This window comes from Thamnophis sirtalis, unplaced genomic scaffold (genome assembly GCF_051295495.1).
Source record: "Thamnophis sirtalis isolate CommonGarterSnake01/CBP01778 unplaced genomic scaffold, rThaSir2_p1.2 scaffold_6, whole genome shotgun sequence".
In the NCBI taxonomy this organism is placed as follows: domain Eukaryota; kingdom Metazoa; phylum Chordata; class Lepidosauria; order Squamata; family Natricidae; genus Thamnophis; species Thamnophis sirtalis.
Genome location: NW_028261386.1, coordinates 18647303 through 18669308, shown reverse-complemented (window position 1 = coordinate 18669308; position 22006 = coordinate 18647303). Strand labels below are relative to the sequence as shown.

Sequence of the window (22006 nt, the reverse complement as noted above, 5' to 3'; positions counted from 1 at the left end):
CCTACATCACTTCGGCTGCTGGTTGTGAGCCCCCGTCTCCCTGGCAACCAGAAGAAGCGCGAGAGTCGGAGCGGAGACCTTCCGTTGCTGCATCTCGTCGCCATGGGAGACGGAGAAAGAGCCGGAGCCAGTTGGAGGAGGTAGCAGGGAAGGGGGCGGAGCTTTTTTTTTTGGGCCTCACTCCATCCACTGGACAGCCTATAATCTGTTTTGTTCTCGTCAATCCCAAAGTACCCGGATGGCGGAGGCCTGCGGGGCAAGGAAAGGCGGTTGGGGAGCCGGGCTTTGATTGAGGAGCGCCGAAAGATCACTCCAGCTCATCCAGGAGGCAACGAGGAAGAGCAGCTTCGGTGGCGGCAAATATCGCCACCATTTTTCATCGGCGAACAGACCAACAGGTGAGCGCGTGGGAGGCCAGTCTCAGAAGCTCCTACGGCAACCTGGCTCCGCCCCGAGCACTAAGTGATCCCGAGGCCCCGCCCCTTTTCGGGGCGTGGACAAAGAAAAAAAGAAAAAAAAAAGAGGAGCAGGTGAAAAAGCCCAGTTTCTCTCTGGGCCCTTTGGGATCGTGGAAGTGGTAGAGACCTTCCCCTTTGGGATATGGCCCTTACCAAAGGCCAAACTTCCCCATTCTTTTTTTCTTTTTGACTGCCTTCTGCCAAGCAAATTTTGTTTTCTTTACTGGGCGGAGAATGGAGGGCGAGGGAGGAAAAGGAAGCCCCTTCTCTTGTGTAACCTTAAACTTCCAGATATTTCAGATGACAATCCCCATCAACTATAAGCAGCCTGACCTTTGGTTTTGCTGGCAAGGGACAAGTTGGCTGCTGTAGAGAGCCCCATATCTGGTGGGCTCCAGGCAGGGGAGGGGAGGCGAGGCTAGCTTGGAGCCAGACCAGCTGCTGGCTGTTTCTGTTGTTATTAAGACTTCAGTATAGTGGACAAGGGACTCGGTAGCTGAGACGCTGAGCTTGTCAATCAGAAAGGTTGGCAGTTCGAATCCCTAGTGCCAGGTAACGGAGTGAGCTCCCATTCCTTATCCCAGCTTCTGCCAACCTAGCAGTTCGAAAGCATGTAAACATGCAAGTAGAAAAATAGGGACCACCTTTGGTGAGAAGGTAACAGCTTTCCATGCACCTTCGGTGTTTAGTCATGCCGGCCACATGACCACGAAGATGTCTTTGGACAGTGCTGGCTCGGAGATGAGCACCACCTCCTAGAGTCGGGAACAACTAGCACATATGTGAGAGGGGAACCTTTACCATTACCTTATCCTGGACAAGGAGCAGTAAAGTTGAGGCCTGTGTGTGTGGATAGGGGAACAAAGGATATTGTCTTTATTGGGCTGCACTGCTTTTAATATTTGTTTAGCTTTCGTGTGAAATTTGAACTTGAGGCTAAAGCAGGCGTGTCCAACCTTTTGGTTTGCCTGGGCCGCAAGAAGTGAAGAGGTATTATCTTGGACTGCATATAATGTATATGAATGCACATAAATGTTAAAAGTTTACAATCTTGTGAGGTTGCATTGCTAGCTGTCTAGGGCTGCATGTGGATTGTTGGCCTGGAGTTGGACACGCCTGGTCTAAAGGCAAGGTTGCAGCCCAGATACTTTTTTGTCCCATGGTTAGCCTGGGTGCCATTCTACCAGGAAAGCTGTGCCTTACAGTAATTGTAATTTGCACCTCATGCAGCATCAGCTAAGAAATAGCATTAGGCTTCTTCTCATCAACAAGATAAAAAGACCCACCTGTGTTCAAGTCCCTAAGGATAAAGCAGCAGGGGTGTTATGATCTGCATTCACCTTTCCTTAAGCAGCCAAAGAGGATGAAGATCTACCCGATGGAAAAAGGTGGTACAAATTCAGTCTTTGTATTTTAGTTCTTAATAATCCCTTAATGCTTTTGGGTTAATTCAATAAGATTAAGAATCAGAGCGGGCTTATTATTGTAGGATGGATTTATGAAGATCTTTCTGTGAATTGGAAAAGAGATCTGTAGGTTGTTGTGTCTAATTGAATAAGATTGAGTAAGAGCAAAAAGGAAAAGAGGATCTTGGCTGAGCCCATTAAAGCTGCTATAAAACAGTTTGAAATGCCAAAAGACTCTGCTGTTCCTCCTACTAATATGACTATCCACTCTGCAAATGATACAAACAGATTTATTAATTTACACAAATTATGAAGCACCAGCCAAAGATTATATGACAAATCAAATAGGTATGTGGCTTGCAAATTGGCAGAACATTTTTTTCATGTCATGAAATCCATTATATGATATAATTTTAAAATCAGTTTAGAACAAATATTCTATATTGCTTCTAGGGTAAGAATAAACTTGGATTAGCTTCTCTTTTATGCTGCTATTCAGGAAAAGTATATGATTCCTAGATGCTATAGAATAGGAGCAAAAATAGTTTTTATGACCCTCAGAGATTTAAAAAGTGTGTTCTGCAGCATAGATTGTTCTTAGTCCAAGAAATACATCTTCAAAGTAAAGCTAATTTATTTTTTATTTCAAACATATGAACAAACTCCTTCCCTCCGGGGCTCTTTACTTGCAGTCCAGATGTTATGCTCCATTGTGTGTCTTGAAGTTTGAAGTGACCAAGAAAATGAAACGCTAATTAAAAGCAGTATCACAAATCTCCGAATGCAGGGATAAAAATTCAGGTTACTACCCCCCTTTTAATTTTCTGTTTCCATTTCTTGATCACAACTGGAGAAATCGGCTACTTAAATGTGGCAGCCCACATTTTTATACATGGTGTTGTGACACACACACCGTTTTCCCGGGAAACCATTTCTGTCAAACGATGTATGATAAAATTCTATTTAATGGTAGTAGATTTCTGTGAATTACTGATTATTGCAAGAACTGGCTGAGGAATATTTCCTTTTGTGTATTGTGATTTTGGGACCACTTTCAGTAGGGGAGTGGCCCTCAAAAACAGTCTGCCCAGTCTGAGAGCAGCTGTGGTTGACAACTTTGGGGATTACCAAATGGCTACTCAGCAACAGGTATTCCCAATTGTTAAGTTGATTTTGGAAAAGCAAATAACAGTCCTGCAACTAAAAGCAAGTTGAACAGCTAGTCAGTGAAGCATATTTCCACTGGGGATTTGGTTGGCTATGAAATCCGACAGGAAGGTTTCCTGGTGCTCTTGTGCAAATGCGGGGCCTCCCACAGCATGTCCCTCAGAGCTTGTAGATAATTGCAGCCACAATAACTATACTGATTGTGATTCACTTCCTGAGAATAGCAGTGATACCTGTAAACAGCCAATGTGGAGCATCCCTGAGTGCCTGCTGCCCCACAGTGGTCCATTCTTATTAGACTTCCTTAAAAGAAAGGCTCTTGAATGAACATGGCTCTTAACTTCCCATTAGCCTTGCCACGGCTGCCAGCCAAGCAGACCCAGTTACAAGAGTCAGAGGGATGGTTGTAGTCACGGGGCAGACCAAATCTTGTGGACACCTGGGCGATGCCATGTCGAGCTCAGATGCAGAGGATGATTTTCAAGAGCCTGCCACTCCAACAGCAACCCAGGCAGAGCACTCCCTACCCCTGCTTCCTCAGCAGGTGAGTGACTTAATACATGCTGTATCCTTGTACATTATTCTGTTTGAGCTAGCATAGCAATACTCTCTTTGTTGGAGTTGCCAGTGGAGTTTCTCTAGAGCAGTTTTGAATATGAATTACTTTTTCAAACTTCTTCTGTGTTCAGGCTACTTGTGCTAGTGGCTTGGTTTAAATTACCCAGAAAACGTTTGGTGATAGTTAGAGATAATTATTGTAAGAAAATAGAAGTATACTTTATTGATGGGCTATTATTATAATTCATTCTGATCAAAAGTGGAATATTAATAAATAACTCCACTAAAGCAATATTTTAAATATTTATACATATATACATACATACATACATACATACATACATACATACATACATACATACATACATACATAGCAATATTTTAAATCCTAAGAATATGTTTGTCCTGGCTTTTAAATATTCTGAAAACTAAGAATTTCCCAAGTTATCCATATCTTCTAGGTTTCAAATGTATTTATTTTTATTTAATTAGACTTTAATCCAGTCTCTTGTTCAGAAGCTCCAGGCATCTTAAATAGCACTCCATTTTTTCCAATAACAATCCACTGAGGTGATGGAAAATATGTGGTTCAAAATCACCAAATGAGTTTCTATGGCTGAGAGTGAACTTCTTCTTTCCAGTCTGGCAGTGTAACCACGGTGTTAAGCTGCCTCTTTGCATCTAAGAATAAGTCTACCAAATGTGTGTTCTAAGTTAAGTAGAGTTTTCAAGGAAGTTGATTTTAGCTGAGTGGCTGGCCTACCACATGTTGAACAATATTCTTAGTTTTGGAATCTAAGGAAAATCACAGATGAAGAAGACTAGAGAGTGGTTGGAGGGCCAACCGGTCCGAATCTGATCGAACACTAGTAAGAATTCATATTAAATTAGTGGTGATAAAAGCGGCAAAACAGCAACATTTTCCCGCTCTTATCGCGTCTGCAGATAACTGCCCATCCCCCCTGTTTAGGGTGATCCGCTCCTTACTTAACCAAGGAGCTGGGAAAGACCCCTTGCAGGGTAGGGCTGAAGAATTTGTTCAGTATCTGCAGGATAAAATCGCTCAGATCCGGACAGGCTTGGACTCTGACTGGGTAGATTTGGGCGAGTCGATGGGGATGAATCTTGTGGAGACCATCTGGGATGAGTTTGAGTATTATTTTTTTTGAGTATTTATTAATACTTATAGGCCGCCCTTTTCCCTGAGGGGACTCAGGGTGGCTTACATAAAATGAGGGGCGGGGGTATACAGACAATAGACACAAACAATACATAGAAGTAAAATAGTAAGCAACATTCATTCATCATTCGGGTGGTTTGATCCTGTGACCCCCAAGGGGATGGACAGGATTATGGGGAGACTCAGTGCTGCCACTTGTATGCTGGACCCATGTCCCTCTTGGTTAGTCTTGGCTTCCCGGGAGGTGACATGAGGCTGGCTCCAGGCGATTACCAATGCTTTGTTAAGAGAGGGGTTCTTTCCCATTGCCTTGAAGGAGGCGGTGGTGAGGCCCCTCCTTAAGAAGCCTTCACTGGACCCAGCTTCTTTAGCCAACTATCGTCCAGTCTCCAACCTTCACTTTGTAGCGAAGGTTGTTGAGAGTGCAGTAGCACATCAGCTTCCCCAGTCCCTGAATGAAGCTGCCTACCTGGATCCGTTTCAGTCGGGTTTCAGGCCCCGATACAGCGTGGGGATGGCATTGGTCATGTTGGTTGATGATCTCTGGCGGGCCCGAGACAGGGGCTGCTCCTCTGTCCTGGTCCTATTAGACCTCTCAGTGGCTTTTGATACCATCGACCATGGTATCTTACTGCGACAACTCGAGGGGTTAGGAGTGGGGGGCACCATTTTACAGTGGTTCTCCTCCTACCTGTCAGATCGGTCGCAGTTTGTGTTGACTGGAGGGCAAGGATCGACCCCGAGGCGTGTCACTTGTGGGGTGCCCCATGGGTCGGTTCTCTCACCCCTCCTGTTCAACATATATATGAAACGACTGGGTGAGATCATCCGTGGTTTTGGGGTACGGTATCATCAATATGCTGATGATACCCAACTTTTCATCTCTACCCCAAACCACCCAAACGATGCCCTCGACATGATGTCTCGATGCCTGGAGGCTGTGCGGATCTGGATGGGGAGGAACAGGCTCAAGCTCAATCCCTCCAAGACTGAGTGGCTGTGGTTTCCGTCATCCCGATTTGTGCATCTTGTTCCATTTTTGATGATAGGGGGAGAAATTTTAGCCCCCTCAGAGAGGGCCCGCAATCTGGGCGTCCTCCTGGATAAGCGGCTTAGTTTAGAAGAACACCTGACAGCCGTGACCAGGGGGTGGCCTTTTACCAGGTTTGCCTGGTACGTCAGTTGCGCCCCTTCCTGGATTGGGATACTCTGTGCACAGTCACTCATGTCCTCATCCTTTCTCGCCTGGACTACTGTAATACTCTCTACATGGGGCTGCCCTTGAAGAGCACCCGGAGGCTTCAACTGGTCCAGAATGCGGCTGCGTGGGTTATCATGGGGGCACCTAGGTGCTCTCATGTTACACCCCTTTTAGGTGGCCTGCACTGGTTGCCGGTTGTCTTCCGGGTGCAATTCAAGGTACTAATTATGACCTTTAAAGCGCTCCATGGCTTAGGCCCAGGGTACCTGCGAGACCACCTACTGCCACTGGTAGCCTCTTACCGTCTAGTGCGATCTCACAGAGTTGGCCTCCTCAGGGTGCCGTCGGCCAGACAGTGTTGGCTAGCGACCCTCAGGGGGAGAGCCTTCTCTGTGGGAGCGCCTTCCCTCTGGAATGAGCTGCCGCCGAAGTTTTGTATAATCCATGACCTCCGGTCCTTCCGACGCGCCCTAAAATGTTGGCTTTTCCAGCAAGCCAGCCTGGCCTGAACAAAACAAAATAATTGATCATTGTTAATTTTAATTTGAATTTTTTTAAAAAAATGTTATTGTCAATTCTAATTGGGTTTGTTTGGGATATTCTATTTAATTTTTTAAAACTTTTGTGTTATGTGTTTCTTTTAATGTTGTACGCCGCCCTGAGTCCTTGGGAGAAGGGCGGCATATAAATCTAATAAACCAAACCTAAACCAAACCTAAACCAAACTTGAGTACACCAGTACTCAGACCTAGTCAGTTTTTCAGAGGAATTTGCAGGATTAGCCAGGATTGGGTATTGTGATGTCCAATTGGCCTCGAGACAAAGTTAAAATTGAAGTCATGCCTCTGCTCCTTGCTTCTGGTTCCCAGTTTCAACTCTGTCTGGCCGAAGAAGGATGAGTTGCTTTTGGTTCCTGAAAATCCAAAAAACAATCCAGTGCCATCCTGCATTATCCTCCTCCCTGCCTTCCCCCTTTTGCCTCCATCTGCTTCTTGGAAGCCTTCCCTTGGCGTGGCTGGCTCCTGGCCGCCGGTAAGGGTTTTAAACTCGTTGTTGGGGCTTTTTAGAGGACGCCATTATGCTGGCCATTTTGGGCCTCGTGTTGCGGAGAACCGCATGGGCTGGGGCAGAGGCTGCTATGGGGGTCTTGATCTCATCTTTACCATCTGGGGGCAATCCCTTCCACAGCAGGCCCAAAGTGAGGCCAAGAGGCCCGGAGCGGTGCGGGATGATGGGGATCACGCGCACTGTGCCGCGTTGTGCAGCAGCCGCGCGGCTTATAAAGGGGCCCGGAAAGGTCTACTGGTGGCTGCAATCATCGTCTGGAGGCCATGAGTGACTGGGGAAAGCTGGTTTGTGCTGCTGGTCAGGTGGGCTGAGCCTGAGAAGCTCCTGACCCTGAATCATGGCAGATGGTGTGGAGAGGCCTGATTCCCTCCCCCCCCCCAATTGTCTCCTGAGGAGGGAACTTCCAGTGGGATCCGGGAAAGGCCCACAGCTTCTGTAAGGCTGCGAAAGACCATGGCTGATGGGAAGCCTTCCAAGGCTTTACAGAGAGATGAAGAAAGGAGGCACAGGGCCCTGGAAAAGCAGGTGTTCAGGGCTGAACAGAGGGGTAGGCCTAGTTCTCCCCTGAGGTCCAGATCGCCCATTAGATCTAGGTCTAAGTCACCTCCAAGGGGGGATTCCCCAATATATCTCAGGGAATGTGCAGGGGATATTTCCCCTCCCCCTCCCATGGTAGACCAGGGCCCCAATCTAAGGGATCCTTTTCAATGCAGCGGGGCCAGGGGGGATAGTCCCACTAGGCCATCCTTGGCTCCACAGCGTGATGACTGTGCACAGGTGGGGGAGGAGGATTCCTTCATTAGAGACATGGAGCAGCTTCCTGCAAGCATTCAGAGATTTATTTCCTCTGCAATTTCACATGGAATTTCTACTGGGTTACAGAAAGGAACTGTGAGCCCGGCAATTGGCAAAAGCCACTGGGGAGGGCAGTGATGTCCAGGCCAGGCCAAGACCCTCCCCCTCAGGTGTGCGCCGGCCAGTTTCTCCTTCTCTGGCTACTGAAGGCTCCATGGCTGGGGATCAGGTTCAGAGAGAAGTAGATATGTCCGATGATGAGGATCCCTCAAAGCCTGAAGCACCAGCATTTTCAGGCTTGTTTCCCCCGGATTTGTTCAAATCAGTGTTGCGCAAGGCCAGGGCCACAGTGCAATTGGATGAGACAGAGAGTGCCAAATCAGGTGCCAAGGAAGGTGGCCTGGAAAAGAAGCCAGAGGAATGAGTTTACTCAGAGCCTCCTCCAGCGAAGGAAGATATCCCTGCCCCTAAGTTGTTCTTAGAAGTAGTTAAGAAGCAGTGGGACATTTCCTAACCCTAGTAGCAGTGATAGGAGATTTTTTTAACATGGAGCCTAGTTTTTCTGAGGCTTTGCAGGTGCCCACAGTTGACCCTCCAGTGGTGGCATTAGCTTCCATGTCTACAGTGGTGTCCGGCTGACTACCTGAAGACCGATGACAAGAAGGCGGAGCTGACTCTTCGCAAAACATTCCAGTCTTCTGCGTGGGCCATCAAGGCAGCTACCTCAGTGTCGTTCTTCAGCTGCATGGCTATCCTTTGGCTCCAACAGATGCAGGAGTGGATTCCTCCAGAGGAGGTGCGTACTCATCAGGATCTCAACAAGCTGCTTGCTGTCACACAATTCTCTGCTGATGCCACTCTGCATGCCATGAAGTATGCCTCCCGGGCGATGCATCCTCGGTGACCTCCCAGTGTCTCCTGTGGCTGTGAGGGTGGCAAGCTGAGAACAAGGCGAAATGGCATCTGGCCTCATCACCTTATTCCGGGGGATCCTTTTTCGGTGCCCCATTGGACCCGATCCTCGTTGAGGACAAAAATAAGAAGAAGGTCATGCCCACGCCTGCTAAGAAGTCGGAGCAAAAATCTGCACCTTACTTTCGGAAGCAGTCCTATCGTCAGTCAGATCAGGAAGCTCAACAAAGCAGCAGGTATTTTCCAAGATCAGATAGGCAGTCGGATAGGCACTACACTAGGGATAGGCCTAGGTTCCAACCCCAGGGGAAGAGGCCCTTTCAGCGGGCAGGTGGCCGTCCCTACTGCCGGGGCAGATAGGTCAATAGCGACCCCACCCATAGGTGGCAGACTGATCCTGTTTGCTGACGCCTGGGCTGAGATTATTTCTGATGCCTGGGTTCTGAACACCATCAGATTTAGCCTGGAGTTCCTCTCCATTCCCCCGAACCACTTTCGGATGTTTTTGGTCGCCAAGAGTAAGGATAAACGCTCTCTCATGAGGCAGGTGATCCGACACCTCTTAGACATTAGAGCAGTGGAACCGGTTCCACCGGACCAAGAAGGGTCAAGATTCTATTCTAACCTCTTCGTCATTCCGAAAAGTTTGGGGGGATGGAGAGCGATACTGGATCTAAAATGTCTATATTTTCACTTGCTCTATAGGAGATTCAAAATGGCATCCCTTAAATCCATCTTGGCGGTGATCAGGCCTCCATCGACTTGACGGAGATGTCCCCATCTTCCCTGGTCATCATAAATATCTCAGGTTCTCCTATTTAGGCAGGCATTATCAGTATAGGGCCCTACCGTTTGGCCTGGCGTCGGTGCCTCAGACTTTCACTAAGGTACTAGCTGCAGTGGCGGCTTCCCTCCGAGAGCGCGCCATCAGGATCCAATGTTATCTTGATGACATCTTGGTTCAGGCGTCGTTGTTTGAGCGTGCGAAGGAGGACATTTCGTTAGTGGTGTCCACGCTCCAACAGTTAGGTTTTTCAGCTAACCTAGATAAGAGTTCCCTGGTCCCCACCACCAGGATTCTTCACCTGGGGACTATCAGAGATTCCAGGTTGGGGAAGGTGTTCCTCTCCCACGACTGTAAGATTAGTTTGGTAGCTTTAGTTAGACAAGTTAGAAGTCAGCGTTTCGTTCCTGTGGTGGTGCTCTCAAGTTTGCTGGGGAAATCCATTTTTTGCATAGACGTGGTGCCTTCGGCTCGTCTGCATGCGAGGCCACTCCAGTGGCATCTCCTGCCGCATCAGAGGTCCAACTCCAGCAATTCCGAGGAAAAGGTTCCGGTGACGCCGCAGGTACAGCTGTTGTTGAGGTGGTAGCTCTCCCCGGCGCTGCACAAGGGCTGCGAGTTCAGGGAGCCGGAGTGCCTCATCCTGACCACGGACGCCAGCTTGTATAGGTGGGGAGCTCTCTTGGAGTCCCGGATGGCGCAGGGCCATTGGACCTGGTTGGACCTCCAGCACAATATAAATTGGATGGAGCTGCGGGCGATTCACTTAGCACTGCAGCACTTCAAGGACTATGTTCGGGATCAGGACGTCTTGGTGCTAACTGACAATGTGGGAGCAAAGGCCCACGTCAACCGACAGGGCAGCACACACTCCAGGGCTCTTCAAACCAAGGCAATGGCACTTGGCGCCTGGGCGGAGAGGCATCTTCGATCGCTCAGGGCGGAGCACATCACAGGAGTGAACAACCATCAAGCTGACTGGCTCAGTCGGGCCATGGTCGACCATGGAGAGTGGAGCCTTTCTCCGAAACTGTTCCAGACCATCTGCTCCAGGTTTGGCCATCCAGAGGTGGACCTGTTTGCCACACCACAGAACACTCAGGTGGATCGGTTTTTCTCTCGGTTCCCGACTTGGGGGACGGACAGTGTCAATGCGCTTCGGATTCCGTGGCTGGAGAGTCTGCTCTAAGCCTTCCCTCCCCTTCCCCTTCTCCCTGGGGTAGTTTGGAAGGTGATCTCAGAGAGGGCGGAACTCATCTTAGTGGTGCCTTACTGGCTACAACGGGTGTGGTTTACGGACCTAATGTGCCTGTTGGTGTCACACCTGTGGAGGATCCCGGGGAGGGATGTGGACCTCAAGCAGGGGAACCTGGTGCATCCCGAGCCACAGTGGCTGCAGCTAGCTGTGTGGAGATTGAGTGGGAGCGCCTGAGGGCCGCCCAGCTTTCACAGAGGGTAATCTCCACCATTGAGGCTTCATGCAAGGGTTCCACCACCAGGATTTATGATTCCACCTGGCGGGTCTTTGCAGAGTGGTGCCAGGTCTCGGGAGTGAATCCCTGTGAGGCTGTGGTACCGCACATCTTGGAGTTTCTCCAAGATGGGTTGGATAAGGGGCTCTCACATGGCACCCTTAGGAGGCAGGTGGCGGCTCCTTCCACTTTCCCAGGTTCCGTTAGTTAAAAGGTTCCTGAAGGGTGCGGGAATCTCTGCCCTGGTAGTCCACAGGTTTCCAACATGGAGCCTCACTACAGTTCTCCAATCGATGACAGGAGCACCATTCGAACCTCTGAGGACGATTGACCTGAAGTTCATGACCCTTAAGGTAGTGTTCCTTGTGGTGGTCACCTCGGCCCATCGCATCTCCGAACTGGGGGCGTTGTCCTCCAGGTCGGATATTTGCACATTCCAAAATAATTGGGTCATCCTGCGACTGGATCCGACCTTTATTCCCAAGGTTAACTCCCTTTTTCACAGATCATAGGAGGTGGTGTTACCGGATTTTTGTCTGGAACCGTCTCTTGATAGGGAACGCCTTTGGCACAGGCTGGATGTCAGGCGTGCCTTGCGCATTTACTTGAGGCGCACGGAGAGCCTCAGGAAATCTGAGGCACTCTTTGTTTCCTTTTATCCATCTTCCTTGGGGAAGAGGGTGTCCTCCTCTGCTATAGGGAGGTGGATCAATTTGGCCATTGCATTGCCCTATGAGGTTCAGCACCTTCTGGTGCCCCAGGGCATGACAGCACACTCCACAAGGAGTGCTACCTCGGTGGCCTGGGCCACACAGGTGCCTATTGCGGAGATTTGCAGGGCTGCTACATGGGCGTCCCCGTCTCCCTTTATCAGGCACTACAGGTTAGATGCTTTTGCATCAGCTGATGCGGCGTTTGGTCGTAGGATATTACAACAGGTGGTAGCGCATGAGGAGCCCAGGAACAATAGTGTCCCCCCTGAGGGACGTTAACTTGGGTATGTCGCAGTCCTGGCAAATTCTTCCGGAAAATGACAGTTGGTCTTACCTGAACTGTTGTTTTGGGAGTTTTGCAGGATTAGCCAGGTTCCCACCCTAGCGTTGGTCCAGGAGTTGGGGAATTCAGGGGGTAGGGCCTGTCCCCTTATGACTTGTTTTCAGGTGTTTTGCAGTGGACTTGACTTGTTGAAACTGGGAACCAGAAGCAAGGAGCACAGAGGCGTGGCTTCAGTTTTAACTCTGTTTCGAGGCCAATTGGACATCACAATACCCAGTCCTGGCTAATCCTGCAAACCTCCTAAAACAATAGTTCAGGTAAGACCAACTGTCATTTTCTTGGTAGTTCGAAAGGTGTGACTACCAAATCTGTTTTATTAGTATTCGGAATGGGTAAAAAATTCCTAAATTCACAGATAAGTTTGCTATTGCAGATAGACAAATAGACTTGAGAATACTGGTCGTTCTTATTGAAGATCTTTGAATCTTCTGTATGTTCCTTTTCTCTGTCTCATCTGTATACAACCTGATCCTGTATTCTCCCCAGAGATTTACATGAGTTAAGTTTCAATGTTCATGGTAACATAAAAGTTGCAGCTATCTGAATTAGATCAATTTAGTCCAGCATTTAGTCCCTTTGTCACCAAATACTTCAAGAAATAGGGTTGCTTTATAGAACCCCAGCAATCGCTATTAAGTGGCATATTAATCTTTAAATTAGGAATACATCTGGGATGCTTTGTCTCTGGATGCTCAGTTAGCAGCTGTGCCCAATTACAGTATGTTTTTACCCTGCTTAGGTTCTTCTTGGGAATGTCAGACCTGCCCTTGGTGAAACATGTTAAAACACATGTTACATGGGTGCTTTTACTACAGAATGCTGTATAAAGGACCTATTTTGAGGATTATCTAGAACAGGGGTGTCAAACTGGCAGCTTGCAGGCCAGATGCATCATGTGCAGGCCACGCCCACTCCAGCTCCGCAAATGGGGGAAATGTTGCGAAATGTCACGTGATGGCAACGTGACATGGCGAGTTTGATACCTATGATCTAGAAACATTTATGCAGATTGTAGCAGTGTGGCTAGCAAAGACATTCACATGATTGATACTGCATTAACTATACCGCAGCTACACTAATTATCAGTTGGGTTTCAGCACAATTCAAAATTGTGATGATTTTATTAAATGGTTTGTGCACAAGTTGCCTAAACAACTATTTTTTCTCAAGCCAGCCTGCCTGCTTGCTTCTAAGAGTAATAGAAATAGGATTTATTAGGAACTCCCTATCTTTTGTTTCCCACAATGTTTATTCCTGCATTGTGATTAAAATAGGCATTCCACAAATGATCTCAAATGAAATATAGCTGTTGGACTTGTAACTATTGATAACCCTTTAAAATTGTCTCTAATTCTTTTTGAAATCACCTAAGGCAGCCCTTCTTATTGCAGTCTTACGTCTGTTGTTAATTGTTGTTATATCCACAATTGTTGTCTAAGAGAAAACATTGGAATCAGATATACTTTCCTTAGAAGGTTTTATTCAGGTGCTCCTCGACTTACTAACATAATTGAGTGTAATATTTCTGTTGCTAAGCGAGACATTTGTTAAGTTCATTTTGCCTCATTTTCCTTGGGACCACATTTATTAAGTGAATCACTGCGGTTGTTAGGTTACTAACATGGTTTGTAAAATGAATCTGGTTTCCCCATTGACTTTGCTTGTCAGAAGTTTGCAAAAAGTGATCAAACGATCCTGGGAAACTGCAATAGTCATAAATATCAGACAGTTGCCAAGTGTCTGAATTTTGATCATGTGACCTTGGGGATGCAGCAACGGTCGTGGGAAAAATAGTCATAAGTCATTTTTTTCAGCACCAGTTGTAACTTTGAATGGTCATTAAACAAACTGCTTTAAATTGAGAACTACCTGTACTTCATTAAGTGATCCAAATTCTGGTGTTACGTGAGAATGAAAACACTTTTCTGTTTTCTCCATGCCATATCTAACTTTCAATGCCATTTATTATTTCCAGTTCCCTGAAGTAGTTCCACTAAACATTGGAGGCACCCATTTCATGACCAGGCTGTCAACACTGAAACGTCATGAAGACACCATGTTGTCAGCCATGTTCAGTGGCCGGCATTACATCCCAACAGATGCTGAAGGCCGATATTTTATTGACAGAGATGGAACATATTTTGGGTACATAATATTTGACGACGTGCTATTTTTCTCCCCATAAAGTACTTGGACCAGTAGGTTAATTTTGTATCCTATCCCTATACCTCTTCTTCCTTTGCAGTCATATTTTCTTCAGAGTGAGGCCCACAGAAAATATGTAAAATGCCAAGGATTGCTACTTCCTTAAGTAACATTCAGATTGCAAACAGCTACTCTGTTTTAGAAAACAATGTTTAGGTGCATGGTTAAGTAACATCCATGTTGCAACAGGTACTGTGTTTTAGAAAGTAGTGTTTTAGATACATTTTCACTTAATCCATTTTTTGCTTCTTAATATTGCTAGTTGTCCGTAGTTTCAGTTCAGGTTATTTGTTCAATATGTTAGGCTGCAACTTTCAATGCAATTTATTCTCAGGCAACTGTCTTTATAGGTCTTAGTTACCTGAACAATGTATTGCATTTTCTGTCTTTAAATAGTCCATACATACTTGACCTCAAGCTTCATCATAGGTACTTTTTCCTGTGCACAAGTGAAGAGGAAATGGCCCTTAAAAATGGTGCTTGCAGTCTTATGTTTTTAAGAACTTGAAATGAAAATGTGCTATTTGATGAGTTTTTAATTGCTTTTAAAATATTTAAATAATAAGAAACAAAATTGCTACATTCAATAACATCTCTCACAAGAGAAGAGGGAGCCACTATTTCAGCAGTTCTGTTTGTTTCCTTTTTATTTTTAGTGATGTACTTAATTTTCTACGATCTGGTGACTTACCTCCGAGAGAACGAGTGAGGTCTGTTTACAAGGAAGCTCAGTATTATTCCATAGGACCATTGCTAGAGAGTCTAGAAGAGCTCCAGCCCCTGAAAGGAGAGAAAGTCCGGCAGGCTTTCCTGGGCTTAATGCCTTATTACAAAGGTAAATTGAGAATGTAGCCATTGTGGTGGTTTATTGCCTTCTGCCAAGTCACCATTTTAGAAGTTCAGAAATGAAAAATTAAAAAATAATAAATGTTGGGCTAGTTTCTTACACCTTACATCTTACACCTTTTATTTTATCTCTTCTCTGGCTCTTGCTCACTTTAGTGAATTTAGGGACTTTTCCTACTTATGTTTAGTCAGGGTACATATCTCAAACATATATCCTTTGCTTTCTCCAGTATCATGATTCTGGTTTCATTCTGATCCCAAATCCAAACCTAAAACAGCTTAAAGCTCTTCTGGTTTTAAAATAGTATATTCCTGTTAAAGCAGGCAACAAGCCATAGTACCGTATTTTTTGGACTATAAGATGCACCTAAATTTACAGGAAAAAAACAAGAAAAAATAGTTTTTGGCCTCCGCACATTGCGTTTTCACCCTCCCCGGCCCCCAGAAGCATTCTGCAGTACTCCAAACATCCCATTTTCACCTAAAAGGTGCTCATTTTTGGCCTGCAGAGTGCTTCTGGGGCCCAGGGAGAGCGAAAACACGACACACGGAGGGTTTAGGAGGCCAAAAACGCCCATATTCGGTCTATAAGATGCACCTAAATTTTCACCCACTTTTAGGGGGGGAGGGAAGGTGTGTCTTATACTCCAAAAAATACAATACCTTTATTGTCTAAACTGATAGGTTTAAGTAATTGTTCTGTCAAATGAGTGTAAGGCATAGAATCAACTAGAAACTATTGGCCTCTTTAGATTGGAGAAGACCTGTGTCTTCCTATCCCAAGGCACTGTCCCCCAAGGACCATTCTGAGAATGATCTCAAGTGATGAGGAGAAGAGATGCTGCCTTGGAAATTTCACACAAGAGAGGGAGGAGCTCCCAGTGACTTAATGGGTCAGAGGAAGGAACGTAAGAAGGACCCAGCCTAATTGATCGGACAGGGGAGTTTTGTACCTTTAGACGTGCAAGATTCTATTAATGTAATTAGCTCATCTGTTCATGTTTCCTGTCTGATTTATCTAGGTGGACTGATAGACAGTAACAGTTCAATTCTTTCAAATTAGGCTTTCCCCTTTAGCTTGGTAGGTTCTGGGTCGATCTTTATCCTTTATCCCAGATGGTTGCTGCTCGTAGTGACTGTGCATAAAATACAGATACAAGCTGGCTTTCACACTGCCACTTCATAGCCTATCATGTGAAGTTTAATCAAGTTTTAGATGTTTAGTGCCATAAAAGATTTTTTTTTAAATCAATATTAAAAAAAATCAACCTTCTGAGCAGCTGACAGGTGTTATGGAGGGATGCTGTATGATGCCGTTATAGTTTTCTATTCACCACACTGCGCACTTGTGTGTACCTCCTAATAGTTGAGATTGTACACCTGTACTGCAACGGGCATCCCTTCTGCATCCTTGTTAACTGTTAGCAGAGGCTATTTTTAAACACGGGTTTAATGTTCTTCTTCAAGAAAGCTCAGTCCATGTTTAAAAATAGTGTAACAAATAGATAGGGAGGAAGGAGTTGTGTGATACATTGGCAACACTCCTTCCTGCTTTGCTTTGCAGGCTTTCCAAGACTAAAGGACCTTAGTCCAGGATCATAAGGCTAGAAGGAATCTCAGAGGTTGTCTAGTCCAAATCCCTGCTCGAGGAGTCTTAGACTGTCCCAATCTATTTTTGAAAACCTCCAGTAATGGAGTTGCTTTGTGTGTTCTTTGAATTAGATGTTTTAATGGTTTTTTTTACTGTTTACTGTTTTGTATTGTATTGCTTTTTTTATTTTAAAATGTTTTTAAGATTTTAATTGTAACATATTTTGAATTATGAACCACCCACAGTCATTTGCTAAGTTGGATGGTTATAGCAATCAAATAAATGCTATCCTATTCATTAATTACCTATTGTATATACACACTCTCAGACACAAATAAGATAAATCCAAACATTAAATTCCAATTACAGGTGAGGTAGTGGTGGTGTTGAGGAGATGAGATGTATTGTTACTCATCATCCATCAAAGCCCACCACCTTTCCTATTGCAGCCCTTTTTAAAGAGGTAGTTGACTTTTGGATAGAGGGAAAGGAAACAACTGAGCCACTTGCCTTAATCTGGGCTGTAGACAGTCAATAAGGCTATCACTATTTGGTAGTAGCGCACTTGCGGCAGGATAGGGATTTTCATTGGTAGCAAGGCTTATGCCAGGGTTGTCAAACTCAAGGCCCGAGGACTGGATCTGGCCCGTGGGGCCAGCCTGGAAAATAGCAAAGGACCGGCTTGCGGTGCCTCTGCTAGTGAAAACGGGGCACACGGGTGCCCCGTTTTGGCCAGCAGGGTGCTACAGGAGGCATCTGTCCCAGCCGGCCCTCAGAGGAGAACTACAATGCTGATCCAGCCCTTGAAGAAATTCAGTTTGACACCCTCGGCTTATGCCAACAGTGGGCTCAAGGATAGGTGGATAGCACTTTAAATGACACAAGGAAGAGATGAGTTACTAAATGCAGCAAGCCCCATTTTAAGTTATATGTATGTTGGTAGACCAGATGCTAAGACGTGCTAAGGATTTAGATGAGTGTTAATTTAAAAACCAAGACAGCGGTTTAACTATAATTATCTTGTTTCTCATCATTATCAGTTGCAAGAGTATTTTGTTTGGAAAGGCGTTCTCACCATATTTCAGTCATTGTTTGTCTTTTTGCTTTTTAGAGCATCTAGAGCGAATCATTGAAATAGCTAAGCTGCGGGCAATGCAAAGGAAAGCTCGATTTGCTAAGCTAAAGATCTGCGTCTTCAAAGAAGAGATGCCCATCACACCCTACGAGTGCCCACTTTTCAACTCCCTCCGTTTTGAGAGGAGTGAAGGGGAGGCCAAGCTTTTTGAGCACCATTGTGAGGTGGATGTGTCCTTTGGGCCATGGGAAGCCGTGGCAGATGTGTACGATCTCCTCCATTGCATTGTGACGGACCTTTCTGACAGGGGCATCACAGTGGACCAGCAATGTATTGGGGTGTGTGACAAACACTTGATTAACCATTACTACTGCAAGCGCCCAATCTATGAATTCAAGATCACGTGGTGGTAGGCTCTTAGCACAAGGAGAAGGAAAGAGAGCAGGCTGGTGTGTAACCACCTTTGTGTATTACCAGTCTGGGTTCTGTGAACTGTGGTATTGCTGATATGTGTTGGAATATGTTTACCTTGCAGGAGAATTTGTCCTCCAAAGCTAGCTGTGGAGCTCACTGGAATTTGCCCAATGCTTCTTGCTTCAAAGAAGAAAAATCCTAAAAGGAAGCATGTTTTTGTGGATACTACAGAATAGTCACAGCCGGAGGATCATGTTGCTTACACAGGTGCTTAAAGGGCTCTTACACACAGCTGACCTCCACTGTCCAACTGCCTCACTTGCTTTGCACTGCTTTGCAAACAATGGATGGGATCTTGCTGGGGTGAAATGTTACGAAAGATTCTCTCTGCAGAGACTCAATTGGCTGTTGATGTAGCCACCTGGTGGCAGAAGTATATAGCAGCACTTTATTTTGTACAACTTCCATGTCTGCTGCTCATGATTTCATTGTTACAACCTTTAGAACAAAAGAATGAAGTATCTCTGAGTACGGAGGTGATTTTTTTTAAAAGAAGAAAATGGCTGAAAAATTTCTTAAAGTTTAAAGTGTGTTTAAAGTTATTATTTTAACTATAAATCTGTGCTGGGGTATGTATAGATCTGTTAAAAATTAATTTATTTCCATCTTCCTGCTAAGGAATAATGATTTCATTTGTTGGGTGTGTCATGGCTTCTTCAAGCTATCCAAATTGCATTCCTCATAAAAAAATGAAATGATTACAAAAATGTGCCTGCTCTTTACACCAACAGCTTTTACCTGTTGACAATTTTTAAATACATGTTTTCTTGCAGAGATGGGTCTGCAATTTATGTTCTGAAACTGAGCTAATCACAGTAGTTGATGTCCCGATATAAAGGTTAGGTGAACAGGAGGAATGAAAAATAGTTCAGATCTCCTGGTCCAATAGTACTCTGCTTCTTCAACTGCTGAACTACAGTGTGATCTGGCTGAATTTGGCTGATTGTGTGGATTCTGTTACCATGGTTTGTAAACTACTGTTTTGGATCAGTGTGTTGCACTAATTCAGCCAATCACAGCTTACTCAAAGAGAATAGTTAAAGTGTGGCTTAGCAGAATGTATTTCAGTAAAGGTAAGATATATTAGGTTGACCCAAATTAAGATGGATGAGCTAGCAACATATGCTCACTTTCTTTTTGATTGACAAAGTCTCACATGTTCTTACGGTATTCTATTGGACCAATAGTTGCCATCCTTTTGGAGATCTATTAGACAACCTATTAACTGTTGGGTCATTTTTTGAGAGAAAGGTAGTGCAGTCTGATGTAACCAGAATGAACAGTAAATTTTCCCATCTGATTTGTGTTCTCCTTTGATGTTTCCTGATATTTGGTGTCATCTTTTGATCATAATATCCCCCCCCCCTCTCTTTCCGCATGGCATAATTAGGCTGACCATATTTATTTTATCCCCATGCTGGATGTTCCCACCATCACCATCATCTCAAAAGTACATGATATGACTGCATGGATGCTACAACAACCAGAAATTTGGAACTAAAAATGGTAATGAGGTGGAACCATTGGTGGAATTGGAGCACACACACCCCAATCTCCAGATTAGAAATCTGGAGAAGGAAATGTCTGAGGTCAAACCCTTAGGTCTGTAGTTGCCATTCCCAAGGGAAAGCAGACAGTTTGGCGAGATTCTTGTAATATAAGTGATCAACAATAAACTATCTACTTGGGCCTATTCACAAGTGATTCCAATTGCTTTCGCCTGACAGCTATAAACAATGGGTAAATTTCAATTCCACAGGCGCAATGGGTCCCAATATTTTACATACCCCTTAATTTAGCAGATTTGAGTTACCTTTATTCAAATATTATTCTGGTATAATTAATGTGCCATTTTCTTTAACTGAATGGCACAAACAGGAGAATTTTAGTAGTGTATAGAAGACAGATGGTGGAAGAATTCTTTCAGAGAACCATGGTGGAGGAAAATATAGTGGCTGAAGAATTTCTAGAAAAAGGAATAAAAGAAAAAATGTGCTTTTCTGTTTCTTGAATCCTGATGTTCATCAAATATTTGATGAGTCCCCATCAAACCTACGTAGTCCCATCAGGTTTTTCTTTCCTGACATTTTTATTTTTTGTTACTTTGGGTGACTGCCAGTAGCTAATCGCAAGGGCTCCTATGCAGTGCATAGTTGTTGACCAGAGATTGAAGAGGGTACCAGCAAAAGCACAAGTAGCAAATACATGAGAACCTGTGTGGCTTATGGTTAGGGGTTAGCATGCTAGCTGCCTATCTTTTGCTTAGAGTCAGTTTGCTTGGAGATTAATTATGTATCGGGCCATCCAGGTAGTTGGTGCAACAACCCTAGATAGCCGCTGGCCAATCTAAAAAAATCTAAAATTCGTCAAGAAGAATCTTAGTATACTTATTAAAATAACTTGTACCATAGTCATTGCAGTGTTTATAGATGGGATGCTGCACATAGCAGCAATTAAGAATTATTCAGAAAAACGTCTTTCTCAGAAATTATTTAGGCGGCAATCCTAAAAGAACAGAATCATCACTGTAGAACACTTTTGAAAACACAGGATTATTATTTTCCTACAACTATGTTGATTTGTGAGTTTAAAGCCTCTTCTCACTCTACCCTTCAATACAAATAAATTAACGTGCATAAAAATATAATCTGGATATAAACGCTTTGCATAAATAATGTGTAATCCTTAATGCATTACACTAATTCAGTGATTAATTTCTGTTATGATTATTCTTTAGATACTTAAAACTTTTTAAGTCATATGCATTGATACTTTATGATCTTTTTGTGCAGTCCTATATCTAAATGCGGGTTTCAATAAATGGGTTTAAAATTGCAGCCAAAATGCCATCGGGAAGAAGAAAAGAGTGAAATGTAATTGGAATGTGGATGTTGCTCTTTATGTCAAAATGGCAAACAATGCTAAAACAAAATGTGATTCCCCTAAACTACTCATGTGTAAACTGTATTGAAATATGTTGTGTCAGTATTGTGCAATAAATTATCTCACTACCTAATCTAACTTGCAGTGATCTTTTTAAATCTGACGAAGTGATAAGCACAGAGCTGGAATAAAAATAATCTGCCTGCTACTACATGCGCTCTACATGGGGCAGCCTTTGAAGAGTATTCGGAGACTACAACTCGTCCAGAATGCAGCCGCGCGAGCGATTGTGGGTGCACCTCGGTACACCCACGTTACACCTATCCTCCGCGAGCTGCACTGGTTACCGATCGGTCTCCGGATACGCTTCAAAGTGCTAGTCGTAACTTATAAAGCCCTTCATGGTATTGGACCTGGGTACTTGAGAGACCGCCTTCTGCCAATTACCTCCCACAGACCCGTTAGATCGCACAGGGTCGGCCTCCTCTGGGTTCCGTCTACCAGCCAATGCCATCTGGCTACTACCCGGGGGTGGGCCTTCTCTGTTGCAGCTCCGGCCCTTTGGAATGAACTCCCCGCGGAGATTCGGACCCTCACCCCTCTCCAGGCCTTCCGGAAAGCCGTCAAAACCTGGCTGTGCCAGCAGGCCTGGGGTTGATGAGTTCCCCTCCCCTCTCAACTTGTATGGCCATATGACTCTTGTGTATTTTAATTATGTGTATTGTGTTTGTATCCCCTTTCCCCTTTTGAGTTGTTCGCCGCCCTGAGTCCCTCCCGGAGAAGGGCGGCATACAAATAAATTAAATCTGAATCTGAATCTTTTAAAGTCAACATTCTTGGGACAGAATTGTAAGAATAAAGTCATGCAGTACAGT

At 44.9% G+C, this 22006-nt stretch overlaps 1 protein-coding gene across 1 annotated transcript; it reads left to right on the top strand.

The window, feature by feature from the left end:
- Nucleotides 1-190: 190 nt before the first annotated feature.
- Nucleotides 191-21264, top strand: KCTD7 (potassium channel tetramerization domain containing 7). Its single transcript, XM_014059904.2, has 5 exons — nt 191-398; nt 3383-3575; nt 14033-14202; nt 14919-15097; nt 17811-21264. Exons 2-5 carry the CDS (start codon nt 3432-3434, stop codon nt 18185-18187), a joined length of 870 nt encoding a protein of 289 aa, XP_013915379.1. The 5' UTR covers nt 191-398; nt 3383-3431; the 3' UTR covers nt 18188-21264.
- Nucleotides 21265-22006: the final 742 nt, after the last annotated feature.

Bases quoted from the DNA above. Each gene is read 5' to 3' on its own strand.
- KCTD7 (XM_014059904.2), top strand. From the start codon at position 3,432: ATGGTTGTAGTCACGGGGCAGACCAAATCTTGTGGACACCTGGGCGAT. The intron at 3,576-14,032 runs GTGAGTGACTTA...TATTATTTCCAG, and splicing joins TACCCCTGCTTCCTCAGCAG to TTCCCTGAAGTAGTTCCACT. The intron at 15,098-17,810 runs GTAAATTGAGAA...TTTGCTTTTTAG, and splicing joins CTTAATGCCTTATTACAAAG to AGCATCTAGAGCGAATCATT.